The sequence below is a fragment of the Monopterus albus genome, unplaced genomic scaffold (genome assembly GCF_001952655.1).
Source record: "Monopterus albus unplaced genomic scaffold, M_albus_1.0 scaffold198.1, whole genome shotgun sequence".
Taxonomy (NCBI): domain Eukaryota; kingdom Metazoa; phylum Chordata; class Actinopteri; order Synbranchiformes; family Synbranchidae; genus Monopterus; species Monopterus albus.
This window is the reverse complement of record NW_018128078.1, coordinates 15,706-29,519: the sequence shown is the minus strand read 5'-3', so window position 1 is coordinate 29,519 and position 13,814 is coordinate 15,706. Positions and strand designations below refer to the sequence as shown.

At 43.3% G+C, this 13,814-nt stretch overlaps 1 protein-coding gene across 1 annotated transcript in view; it reads left to right on the top strand.

Moving 5' to 3' along the window:
* The first annotated feature begins 490 nt into the window (after positions 1 to 490).
* The window catches only part of arhgap15 (Rho GTPase activating protein 15), a 27,048-nt gene continuing 13,724 nt past the window's right edge, over positions 491 to 13,814 (top strand). The window contains exons 1-5 of the mRNA XM_020617954.1: positions 491 to 557; positions 3,196 to 3,370; positions 3,441 to 3,512; positions 4,308 to 4,451; positions 12,137 to 12,226. Coding sequence (XP_020473610.1) covers positions 544 to 557; positions 3,196 to 3,370; positions 3,441 to 3,512; positions 4,308 to 4,451; positions 12,137 to 12,226 — 495 coding nt within the window. The 5' untranslated portion in view covers positions 491 to 543. The remainder of the gene's footprint in view (positions 558 to 3,195; positions 3,371 to 3,440; positions 3,513 to 4,307; positions 4,452 to 12,136; positions 12,227 to 13,814) is intronic.

Here is a 13,814-nt window from a genome sequence, read left to right as displayed (position 1 = left end):
CATTTGCGTATATCTGAATATTAATGGTTCCTGAAACTCACCATGAGGGGTGAAACCCAGATGTGTGTTGAGACCCTTTACAGAGGTTCACTGAATATTTTATAATGAAAAACTGACATATTATTTATAGCCAAGTATTTTATAAATGTTAAAATGTCTCTGGAAGTGATCTTTAAGACATTTGTCTGTACACAAGCAGTTGTTCATGAGCTTTACTAAAACACATCATATGTGAAGTTGGGTGACAGCTTTCTGTGAGTTTAACAAGACACTATGAAATGATGAATCAGCACTGAGAGTGACAGGTCTCTAAAACTAGCGTGTTTACAAAGGAAAGTTGCTCCATCTGTGCAGATGTGCATGCATTGACAGAGGTGACAAGTGTCTCAGCTCATGAGGGTAAGGCTAGATTTCTCTTTCAGGAAATGGGGAGGATACAGTAGTCATAGTGTGAAAAACAACAAGTCTGAAGAAATCACGTGATGAAACACACTTCCTCTAACAGGCCTCTGCGTCTTGTCTTTTGTGATCGGTGACACACAGATGGCGGGTACGAGGTAAGATCATATTAAAAGGATCTATCAGGCTTATAATGATCTCTGATGTAATGATATAGCTTTATTGTTTTGGTTTGTGCTGGTGTCTGACTGCAGGGTTCTTCAAAACTCCTCTGGCTGTAACACTTGTTTGATTGGATTTATTTGGCTGTAGGCCTTCACTCTCGGCTATGTGATGGATGAAACACAAACATGCTATGAAATTAACTGATAGTCCTAATTTTTGTATATTTTAGACAGATGCCATAAGTCAAACTTGAAGGGATAATGACATAATAGTGAAGTCCCTTGAGGAAAAGTTCTGATTTGTCTTACTGGGCAATATATAGAGAAGATGACTTGAGTTTATATTGCGTTGTTCACAAAATGTGAGGAGGTGGTGATAAGATACCATGCATGGCTGAATTTCCAGCTTCTGTTTGGAGGGTTTAAGTTTTTCCTTCCTTTGTTCAGTTTGCTGAATGCCTTTAGCTTTCAGCATGTTTTACATGTGTGACGACAGCAGCTGCCCTGCTGTGTATTGTGGTTTTATCTGACAGTTATTAACAGGTTCAAACCGAACCTAAACCACTAACTCTGAACTCACAGTGATGTTTCAAATATCTGCTGAAAGCTGACTGTGGGATGATCATTTGCCTGCATCAGAGCCAATCATTTAATTCATCTTCAAACCTCTTTAACTTGGAAATTTTATACTTAGAATATACAGTAAAAAAGATAAAACAATACAATATAGAAAATATTAGTTGCAATTCTCCCACCCAGCCACATTTAGGAAAAGCAAGGCAACTTTATTTATGTAGAATATTTCATACACAGGCAAAGAGAAACAGTGGCAGCACTGAAACCAGAATAAGACCAGTTAAGACAAAAAAGAACAAAACTAACTGTTAAAGGCTTCAGTCCTTCAAGATGTGTGTTGTGTTTGTTTCATTTGAATGCAAACTTTTTAATTTTAACCAATTTTTTTAACTACTATAGAGCTCTGGTATTTATATACAGTATATAGATTTGAAATATATATTATCATCACTTATTTATATATGTTGGATTTTGAGTCTTCTTTTTTAAACTGAGGTTTTACTAGTTGAGTGACAAGGATATATGTGAAAAATGTGAGCTTTTACTCTTAATTGTTATTAGAATTTAATCTTAAATTAATTTGGGGCTCAGGTGTTGCACTATAATTTTAATTTTATGCACTTTAAATATTTTTGCAGCTCAGGGCTGGCTTATGTTAATTTATTTAAAATTTTTGTTATTTTGTGTATAACTATTTTGTAAGTCTAGTTTTTTGTTTTGATGCTCCTTGTTCTTCACTGAGGTTTTCCTTGTAGCTGGCAGGCAGAGGGACAAATGTTGTGCAATCACAGTGAAGCAACCCTAGCTACAAACAGGAACCCAAACAGGAAAAAGTCAGACAGCCCTCAGACTTTTCTGGATCCAATGTCACCTACAGAATTTAAAATAAAACGTCACAAATAAAACATGAAACACAAACACACACACACACACACACACATATATATATATATATGTATATATAAAATTTCCCACTTCGGGGTGTTGCTTATTTCAGGGTCTTATTCCTTCCTTCAAGCTTGGGTCCTCTACCAGAGGCCTAGGAGCTTGAGGGTCCTGCGCAGTATCTTAGCTGTTCCTAGGACTGCACTCTTCTGGACAGAGATCTCAGATGTCGTTCCTGGGATCTGTTGGACCCACTCTCCCAGTTTGGGGGTCACAGCCCCCAATGTTCCTATTACCACGGGGACCACTTGTGCCTTCACTTTCCACATCTTTTCTAGCTCTTCTTTCAGCCCTTGGTATTTCTCAAGCTTCTTGTGTTCCTTATTCCTGATGTTGCTATTGCTTGGGATTGCTACATCTATCACTACAGCCTTCTTCTTCCTCTGTTTGTCCACCACTACTATGTCTGGTTGGTTGGCCATTACCATTTTGTCAGTTTGTATCTTGAAGTCCCACAGGATCTTAGCTTGGTCATTCTCAACCACCTTTGGAGGTGTATCCCATTTTGACTTTGGGACTTCCAGCCTGTACTCGGCACAGATGTTTCTGTACACTATGCCAGCCACTTGGTTATGGCGTTCCATGTATGCCCTGCCTGCTAGCATCTTGCACCCCGCTGTTATGTGCTGGATTGTCTCAGGGGCATCTTTGCACAGACTGCACCTGGGGTTCTGCCTGGTATGGTAGACCCCGTAAGTAAGGAATAAAAAAAAAATAGGAAAAGAAACTTAAGTTCATATGACTCAATTATTACAATTAATACCCCTTGTAACATTTCACAACTTTTAGATGTCAGACTATGAATGAAAATGTTAGATCGCTGACTTGTAAAGCAGGTGAATGAGTGTCATTACAAATTATCACCTGATGATAAGTTTTCTGACTCCTCAAACCTTGTGGCAACATTCAGCATAGGCTCCTTTAAGAAACAGAAGATCTGTAGATGAAGTTCACTAGATACAGTGCAGGGGAGGTTACTACAAATATCCAAGTGCCTCCAGACACTGCTGATAAATCCAGAACTGTCTGTGAACCGAGTGAGAAACAAACAGACACCAACACAGAGTAAAACATCGCCATTGACTCTGACTTCTTATTTCCATGTCAACAGAATCACAAACCTCCAGAGTGCTGCAAAACAGCCACCAGTGATTCAGCCTCCACAGCGCAGTACCATGGTGCAGGGAGCAGTGCAGATGCGCATTAAAAGCTCGCAGAGCTCCGGAGACCGCTTGAGCCAGTCCAAGTCCATGGTGCTGCCGGAGGTTGACCTTTCTCAGAAACCTGTACGTGGACCACAAACATATTCATCCTACAGGTGCAAGTTTAGTTTTAATCAATATTTTCTGTTTGTAGATCTCTCGGCATCGCAGGAATCAATCTCAGCACAATGTCGTCATCGCAGGGGCTGCTGTGTTTGAACCACCTGTGAGTACAGTGGTCAGCAAAAATATCCCCATGCTGTCAGCTCACTCCTGTCTGAATCCTAAATATACTGTTTTCCCTTTGGATGGATGTTTTGATGATGAAACTTATACAGGAAGAAAATCTGGAGAACACTTTTATGTGTAATTAATTAATTTCATGATTCACAGCACTCCTGTCCCATCCCAGGCTTAATTTCAACTCCTTCCTCTATGATCAAAGCTGCTACTACCTCACCTGCTGTCACCTCTGACACACTGCTTTCCATTTTAACTTTAATACTCACAGATAAAATTGCACTGGGTGATTCATTTCTTCATTACAACATTTTTAACAAATATGTGGGTCTGGAGCTTCATAATAGAGAAACATGTCACCCAGTGCAGCGGTGTGTTTCACTGATATGGTTTTAATCACTTTAACAACAATGGAGGTCTGTGGCACAGACCAACAAACTAATCCATCAGTGACAGACAGTCATTAACCGTGAGTAAAGGCAGGTCACTGCCGGTTTTAGTCTTTGTATGGGAAGTGTTGAAAGTACTGCTATAAAGAACATGACTGACCGCATCCTTTAAATAACTGAACATTTCAGGAATTTAAGCAAGTTTGTTTATTTTGTATTTGTCACGTACCAATTTTTTTATTTTTATATAGCCCATTAAAAAAAAATCACAAATTGGCCTTGAAGAACTCCACATGCACATCATAGGACACGGGCTGTCCCTTAAACCCTGGAAAAAAGAAAAGGGCAAACTCCCAACGTGTGTGTACTTCTACCTGTCTGTGTGTTTCCAGGTAGAGCTGAAAGGTGAACACCTGAATGTGGCTAAAATCTCAGAGAGCGGTAAGAAGCAAAGGAAGAACTGGACTTTGATGTGGACTGTGCTGACCTCAGACCAGCTGCTGTTTTATAAAGACAGACCACAGGAAACTGGCATGGTAGGAAAATTGTGTATCTGTAATGTTTTTCTATACCTGCATCCCTTTATCTCTACTTTTTCTTCATCTGTTATTTTCTCTTCTTTATTCCGTTGTTTATATTTTATTCCTGTATCTCTGTCTGTACTGGCTCATTGAATCTCTTACGGTAAATAACCCAAGGACAGGACTCAAAGTGCACCACAAGAATTCTGGAGAAAAATTGTTTTATTCAAAGAACAGAAATAAATGGAAAACAGGCTCGACAGGCTGATCCAGGCGGTGTAGACTGAACAGCTGGAGGAGAACTGGGCATGCCATGGAGAGAATCAAAGCGTACAGGCGGGGGTGTTGGTGAGCCATGTGCTCTGCAAGCTGCACCGGGGACTGGGGTAGATGCAGGAGAGCTGGTGGGGAAGCACAGAAGCTGACTGTGGTGGATAACCAGGGAGGCTGCAGGGGGAGTGCGGCTGGTGAAGACGGATGAAGCCGCTCCTCTGGGTAGGTGATGACAGAGACAGGTGGACACCGGAGAAACAGCGAGCTAGAGACAGCAGGACTTACCAAAGAAGAGGTGGATTGGAGAGGGCAGGTTTCACTGGAGCAGCGGAGAGCTGAGGAGTGGGAAGCTGGGTAGGTGACCCTCATGGAGCAAGCAGAGACCGAATGATCAATGCGGTGTGACTCCTGAAGCGGGCAGCGGACTGGAGATGACAGGTAGGACACGCACCACCAGCGAGGCAGGTAACAGGTAAGCAGGAGCACTGGACACTCAGGATCTGGAAACAGAGCCTGTAACTAGTGATGGTCCTCTGACACCCGAGGCTCCGACACACGCGCGGTAGCTCATGAAGCAATTGTATCGAACCACTGTGCGGATGCATATTTTGGTCATGTGACTGGTGATGTTCGAAGCACTTGAGTGATGTTTGAAGCAGTTGAGTTGTCGGACTTCACATGAATCACCTGACTGGTTCAGTTTGTCATGTGAATCACTCTGTGTATCGAGTATGTTCAGGGATAGGATATCCCTATCTCAATAAAAACTCATAAACAGTTACCTAATTTCCGGACTATTGAGCACACCTGAATATAAGCCGCACCCACTAAATTTAAAATTTAAAAAACTGTTTGTATATAGCCGCAGGTGTCCAGGTTGTAACATGAGATATTTCGACAGGCAGATCTATCGCCTTTAACTTGAAAGCTGCATCATATGCATTTCGTCCTGTGTTTTCCATGATGAGGGTGTGTGCATGAAGCGAAACAAGTAGCGGCTTATAGTCCGGAAATTATGGTACACAAGCACACCCACTGCCCTGTTCTTCAAGCACACCCTCTTTACCCACATACCTATGAATCTCTTTACCAATGAACCTCAAAACACACTTTGCCAAAGTCCATAATATAATATGTCTGAATTTGTAGAGCACATCTCATGAAAATGGCAGCACCATTTAAACCAGTGGTCCCCAACCCCCGGGCCGCGGACCGGTACCGGTCCGTGGATCAATTGGTACCGGGCCGCACAAGAAATCATTAATTATTTCCGTTTAATTTATTATCTGAGTCCGAACGATCTTTTATTTTGAAAAATGACCGTATTCTCTCGGTTACATCTCGGTTACTTGAGCGCCAAAACTGGCTTACTTGTGGATATATTCAGCCTGCTCAATGAACTCAATCTGTCACTTCAGGGGAAAATGACAACTGTCTTCAAGTTGGCAGATAAAGTAGCTGCATTTAAAGCCAAACTGGATTTGTGGGGACGGCGCGTCAACAGAGGCATTTTGGACATGTTTCAAACATTAGCGGGGATTTTGGGTGAGACTGAGCCTGAGCCTTCATTCTCCCAGCTGGTGCACGATCACATGTCTTTGCTTTTAAAAGAGTTCGAGCGCTACTCCCCAACCACTTAAAAGTATGTTTGAGACAACAACTCTGCCGGTGTTCTGGATTAAAGTCATGACAGAATACCCTGAGATCGCCACCACAGCACTGAAAACCCTGTTGCCATTTCCGACATCCTATCTGTGTGAAGCGGGTTTTTCTGCAGTGACAGTAACCAAAACAAAACAACGGAGTAGACACACTTCGGGTGTCATTGTCTCCTATTACCCCCACATGGGACCGTCTCGTTGCAGAGAAACAAGTTCAGGGCTCCCATTGATTTAGCGTTAGGGGGAGTTAAAAATTTCAACACAGGGGATTCACGTTTATTATTATATTAACAATATACACAATCTACGTAGCCCATTCATTTATTTATTTATTTCTGTTATATGTTTACTCCCTGCCATTACTTTATCTTTGTTGTTAACAGGAGACTGAAGCTGATCTGGTAGATTACTTGCAGCAACTAAAAGGATCAAAGATTTTTATTGTCAATTCACTATATGTGCAGGACATACAGAAAATCAAAATACCATTTCTCTCTCACTTAGTATTGAATGCCATACCATTTAGGAAACTAAGTAGAATAAAAGTAGAGTAAAAAAAATTGACTAAAAAAGAATAAGAAAACTAAATCAAAGTGATTAGGATTAAACTAAACGGTACAACCTCATAGGCTATAACTCAAACCATGTACAATCAGTGACAGTAGTGCAAATAGTAACAAGAAGATTGTCAGATGGCTGTGAGATTGAGATGCACATGGACAGTAGTGCAAATGACCAACAGCAGCAGATTTACATGTAATATAACAGGAAGGGAGAAGCATTAAAAAAAAACTTAAATTCACTGAAAATGATTTCTCTTTTTTACTTAGTAAATCAATAAGTACAGCTACGTTATGCTGTTTATTTGGCTTCGCATCTCATTAATTTAGTTCAGGGCTGTTCAAGAAGTGGTCTGCAGCTCCCTGCTGGTCCGTGAAGACATTGCAGGTAGTCCCTGCCCATGTAATTGATAATTCAAGGTCAAAGTGTTTATTTGTCATATGCACAGTTAGGAAATGTGTTTCCCTGTACAATGAAATTCTTTGCCATCCACATGAATGCCATATAATACAAGTGAAATATAAAGTAGATGATCTAAATAGGCAGTAAAATCACCAATCTAAGGCACTTTAAAGCAGCAATGAAGGAAGCAAGTAAAAGTACAGCCAGAACACAATATAATACAGAGAGATTATATGCTACTTGGGAGCCATGGAGTGCAAATACTCAGCAGTGAGTATACAATTATGCATGTGCAAAATGAATAAGTAAACAGTACAGATGGAATTACATGTGTTAGATCCTGAGTCAGCTGTTTAGGAGTCTGATGGCAGTCAGAAAGAAAGAGTTTTCAGTCTAGAGGTCCTGCATTTCACACTTCTGAGCCTCCGACCAGAGGGCAGGGGTATGAACAGTTTGTGCTGGGGGTGGGTGGGGTCCTTGAGGATGGAGGCAGCTTTCCTACGCACCCTGCAGTGGTAAATGCTCTGCAGAGAGGGCAGTGGAGTCCTGGTGATTTTCTCCACAGTCTTTACCACTCTCTGCAGGTGCTTGCGGTCCATAGCAGTTGTGCTGCCATACCAGACAGTGATGCAGCTGGTCAAGATGCTCTCGATGACGCAGCTGTAGAAGTTGCTGGAGATCCTAGGCGACATGCCAAACCTCCTCAGCCTCCTCAGGAAGTACAGCCGCTGTTGGGCCTTCTTGACCAGCTGTGTGGTGTTATGTGTCCAAGTGAAGGCCTCACTAATGTTGAGAAAACTTAGAAAAAACAAGGTCGAAGATGTTTCACCTCTCCTCCAAGAGGCTTCATCGGTTCTGATGATCAGAATCTCTTGCATGACAGGTGAAATGTCTTCGACCTAAAAACCTAGTCCAGTTGTTTTTTCTAAGTTTTTTTCAGCTTACTATGACCCGGATGACTGAGAATCTGCACGGACATCCTCAGTGATGTGGACGCCCAGGTATTTGAAGCTGCTCACCCTCTCCACTTCGAGCCCCTGTATGAACAGTGGCCAATGAGTTCTCCTCTCCTTCCTCATGTCCACATCATCTCCTTCGTCTTGTCCGTGTTGAGGCTGAGATTATTGTCCTTGCACCATGACACCAGACTGGCCACCTCCCTCCTGTAGGCTGCTTCGTCCCCACCAGTGATGCGACCTATCACTGTGGTGTCGTCTGCGAACTTTAGGATGATGTTGTCTTTGTGGGAGGTGACACAGTCATGGGTGAACAGGGTGTAGTGGATGGGACTGAGGACACATTCCTGTGGAGTGCTGATGTTTGTGATAATGCTGGCTGAAGTCCTATTGCCAATCATGACAGTCTGGGGCCTGCCAGTCAGAAAGTCCAGGAGCCAGTCACAGAAGGTGGGGTGCAGACCTAGTGTTGTCAGTTTGTGGGTGAGTTTGTCGGGGATAGCTGTGTATAAGGTGTTGTACTCAATGAAGAGTATCCTGATGTAGGAGTCTCCATTTTCCAGGCGAGAAAGGGAATAGCGGAGGACAGCCATGATAGCATCTGAGGTGGCCCTTTTGGGCCAGTAGGCATACTGGAGGGGATCCAGGGCCTCCAGTATACTGCTCTGGATGTGGGCTAGCATCATTCTCTCAAAACACCTCATAATGATTAGGGTGAGTGCCACTGGCCTGTAGTCGTTCAGGCAGGTGACCGGGCTCTTCTTGGGAAGGGGGACGATGGTTGTGGCCTTAAATCAAAAGGGAACGATGCTCTGGCCGAGGGAGAGGTTGAAGATGGTCGTGAGAAAATCAGCCAGCTCGCTGGCACATGCCCTGAGAGCCCTCCCAGGGATGTTGTCGGTCCTGCTGCTTTGCGGGGGTCGATCTTCCTCAGTACTTTGCGTACCTGGCCTGGTGAGACAGTTAATGGAGGGGAGGGAGGTTGGGTGGTCCAGCTGTGTGTGCTTCTTCTCTGTGCTGTGGCTGGAGGTCTCAAAGCGGGTGTATAAGGTTTTGAGGCTATCTGGCAGGCTGTCTGTGGAGCTGATGATGCTCGTGGTGGTCCTGTAGTCTGTGATGTGCTGCAGGCCTTGCCACATTCATCCGGAGTCAGCAGTAGAATAGAAGCCATTCAGCTTCTCCCTGTACTGCCTCTTGGCCGCTGTGATGGCTTTCCTCAGTCTGTACTTTGCAGCTTTGTGCTCCATCTCATTGCCTGATTTGAATGCATAAGAGCAAGGACGCAGCATGTGGCGTACCTGACTGTTTATCCAGGGCTTCTGGTTGGGAAACCTCCTGACTTGTATGGTGGGCACAATGTTTTCATTACAGGTACTAATGTACCCGGTCACATACTCCTGTACGCTGACAGAAAAGTCCTCTGAGGTGGCTCCAGCTTTAAACATATCCCAGTCTGTCTGGGCAAAACAGTCCTGCAGGGTGCCTTCAGTCTCTGGGGTCCAGAGTTTAATTTGTTTGGTGACAGGGCTTGTTTGTTTCAGTCTTTGTCTGTAAGCTGGATACAGGAACAAAGAAATGTGGTCCAAGCGTCCAAAGTGGGGGCGGGGCGCAGCCCTGTATGCACACCATATGTTACTGTAAACATGGTTCAGAGTGTTCTTGTCCCGGGTGGGAATGTTCACATGTTGGTAATATTTGGGAAGTACAGTCCATAAATTGCACTGGTTAAAGTCGCCTGCAGCAATAAATACAGCATTGGGGTGAACTGTCTCTAGCACACTGATGACGTCATGGAGTTTGCCGAGCGACGTTGAGGGATTAGCTCTTGGGCTAACATACACAGCAACCAGAAACACAGCACTATGCTCTCTTGCTAGATAATAGGGCCGGCATTTCAGCAATAAAAACTCCACTTCTGGCGAACAGTGCTTATAAACAGTTCGTACATCTCCACACCACGAGTTATTGATAAACACAAACACACTGCCTCCTTTTACCTTCCCCGAAGCAGCAATGCGGTCTGCCCAATGTACAGAGTGGGTCTGTAGCTGAATCACGGAATCTGGGATTTTGTCAGAAAGCCAAGTCTCGGTGAGAATTAGACAACAGCATTATCTTATTTCTCGTTGTGTTGTAATCCTAGAACTTAGCTTGTCCAGTTTGTTTTCCAGAGACTCTACGTTAGCTAGGAAGAGGCTGGGTAGTGGTAGTTGGGTAACGTGGGCTTTTAGCCTAGCATGGAGCCCTCTTCTCTTGCCCCGTCTGCGTCTCCGTGTCTGGATCGCTGTCCTGGGGTCAGCCTGCTCACTCGTGCCTGGTGTTTTGGGGGCTCCCCAGGGGTAATGGTGGTTGAACAATGAGTTGTAGCTCCGGTGGTATGAAACTAGTAAATTCCCAGTGGCTGTGGGAGTTGGCGATGTCCAGCAATGCCTGTCTGTTGTATGTTAGCAGTGCATGACATTTATGCACTGCAGAAAGAGTAAAAAACACACAAAAAAGAAGAAAACTGTCATGATTCTGTCCCGCCTGCTTCCAGTTTCATGCTTTTCTTTTGACACTACTTCCTGTCCCCAGCTCACCCTTACTCCTGGGAACTTTATCTCATCACCCACATTGGTTTCCCCTGCTTCTCATTACTCACACCTGGTTACAACAGCATATAGGCAGCTTCCCCACACCAAGAAGCTGCCAGATCATTCTAACTCTTGTTCAGACTTTCCAGACCTGTACCTGTGATTCTAGCTCTGACACTAGTTTACCTTGTGACCACCGAGTACTGCCTAACCCCTCTGATTCTGATCATGTTTTCTGTGTATTGACCTTTGGGCTTCCCTTTTTGACCATGCTTTTGTGGATCCCTCGGTTGTGTGAGTTTGCTGGCTCTGACCCTGGACTGTAATACCAATCTGAGAGTGTGTTTCATGTTTAAGCAGTTTTCTGTATCGTTTTGTTTGTTGCCAGTGCTCTTATTAAAGAGAGAGTTTTGCTTTTACTCCTCTGGCTCTATAATTGAGTTCACCCTTTGACATTATCTGCAGCTTTACATGCCAATTCCTGACAGAAAACGAAGAAAAAGCCAGCATTTGGGAGTGGAACGCACAAACACGTCTGCCGTGGAGGGCGCCACGATACACAATCACACGATATAATACAATAATGTAGTGGGAATCTCAATTTTTTGAACACATTTCCATTTATTTCACTGTGGCCAGAAATGACAATAACAGCTAAGAAAAAAAAACCTTTCCTCACACCCCACCACGGTGGTCCTCAGGTTGCTTCTTGGCCAGAATGCTGGTCCCTGGGTCAGAATTAGTTGAAAACCCCTAGTTTAATTAATTCTTTTATTATAAATTATTGCTGAAGTACTGAAAACTGCCATCGTTCCCTGGCCATTTCCTGTTTTGTACTTTTATTTTGACACAGTTCCTGTCTCATGCCATCCTCACAAACATCTTGCTCAGTGTTTTCTCATCTGATTTTTGTGTATACCTGCTTCAAAACGTGCAATGTTAGTTACTCCAGTTTTTGTGTTCTGTGAATTTACTTAGCTGTAGTCCAGTATGGTTCTCACCTGAGTTATTTATAGTTATCCATAACCTGCTAGAGGTCTGGTTGTCTTTCTGTGTATATCTTACCTGTGCTTTGTTATGAAATCAACCTTAATATCCCCGCCTCCTGGTCAAGAGTCTGCACTGGAATTTTCAGACAAAAAAGACTCAAACCTTAACAGAAAGCTGCTTTAATAAATCATTTTAATCCACATTGCCCCTACTGGTTTACTGTCATACTTTCACACTTTGGAAGATGGTAAAGGTGACATTGTGTCTTCCTCTCTCTGTGTTAGAAACCGGGAAGCAAGACAGATGTGGTTCAGCTATGTGGAGCTATTACAAGATGGACGACAGAGAAGTCAAGCAAGAAAAATGTTTTCCAGGTAAAAAACACAAACCTGTCATACTTGATGCTGAACTAGGAGTCAGGCTGCTCTTTTGAGTGTTTGTAGGATATTTACTAAACCTGTCACAAATTACCATCAGGTGCACAAAGTACTGATCAGTACAAATGGGATATTTACTGACACCAACAGTGCAAATGAGCAGAGCTGTAGCAGTGTTAGTTTAATGCACTTCTGCTTATAAAGACTATCCTACATAGTAGCGGATGCTTCAACTGCGTCCAAATGTCCACTTTATTTGGTTTGAGCCCAGACAGGACAAAAACTAATTCATCTGCAATGTTTGTGTCAGACTGATATCTGCAGACAGTTGCTGGCCAGTGTTAGTTCCTGACAGGAATATGCTGAAAAAAGTAGCTTCCACACAGCTCACTTGACCTGTGCAGCCTCACATCTCATACCCAGAGATAATCTCTACAACAAAGCAAACCAAGAGGTCAGATCGTGCACCCAGCCACTGCAAAACTATTTGGGAGCGTCTAAGGCTTTGTAATTGTTAAACAATGTCCAAACATTCAACTTGGGCGCAGCTCTCTGTGACGATGCCTCGACACGCCCAATTGCAGAGAACCTGGCAGACCACAAAGAAAATGGAGGATATTAGATTTTGGCTTTTTTTAATTATTATTCTTTTCTGCAGCTCGTCTCCTCCTCCTCATCAAAACAACTAAAGCCAGAGCTTTTTGCTGACATCTAGATACATAGTGCTGCTCGAAAAACTAGTCAATATCATCTAACCACCTCCTAGAAAGCTCTTTGGTCACCTAGCAACTGGTGCCCTACGTGTGCACGATTTGTGCATGTGCGCTCCCCTCCCCTGTGCTGTGCCTAACCCTGCGGTGAGCACAGCACATACTGCGTCCTATCTGAATGTCCTTTAATCCAGTCTCCATCTGCCAAGTCACATGGATATGTTTATTTGTTGTTGTTGTTAAATTGTCCAGATGACATTACTTGGCACTGAGATTTCATTTCTCCTGGTAGAGTCAGTTTTCTTTATCTGTTCCCTTCTCCATGCCCCTGTTCTCTTACAGGCTTAGACAAAGCAACTTTTTAAGCAACTTTATAGCCAAACAAAATGATAATATATGCAGCTAAACACGTGCATACCTCTGAAAATAGCATCCCCATCTCAACATGGAACTGGGCGTGAGATACCTTCACATTCTCTATAAGGACCTGGTGCCTTTATTGTGCATGTGGACCGAGAGAGAGAGAGTGCAGAAGAAAGTGTACGTCTACTGTGACTGAACTTTAATATGGCTGAAGAAACCATCAAACCTTATTTCCAAACTGTAGTCATCTGCAGCCAAGTTCTCTCGTTTTGCTCTTTTTTTTGTCCTAGTTGAAGAATGGTTTGACTTGAAAGCCTGTGAAGGTCCTTCAGTTCTCTTCTGGCATCCCAAAAAGAGATGTGATTTACAAACACTTTCTCCTTCCTCACACGTTCTTAATGCTGATGAGGTCTTAAATAAATGAACAGCTGCTATGGTGACAGCAGTGCTACAGTGTGAACCTGCCTTCTCCTGACCTTAAACATCAGCCACAGTTCCTTCAGTCTGCAATG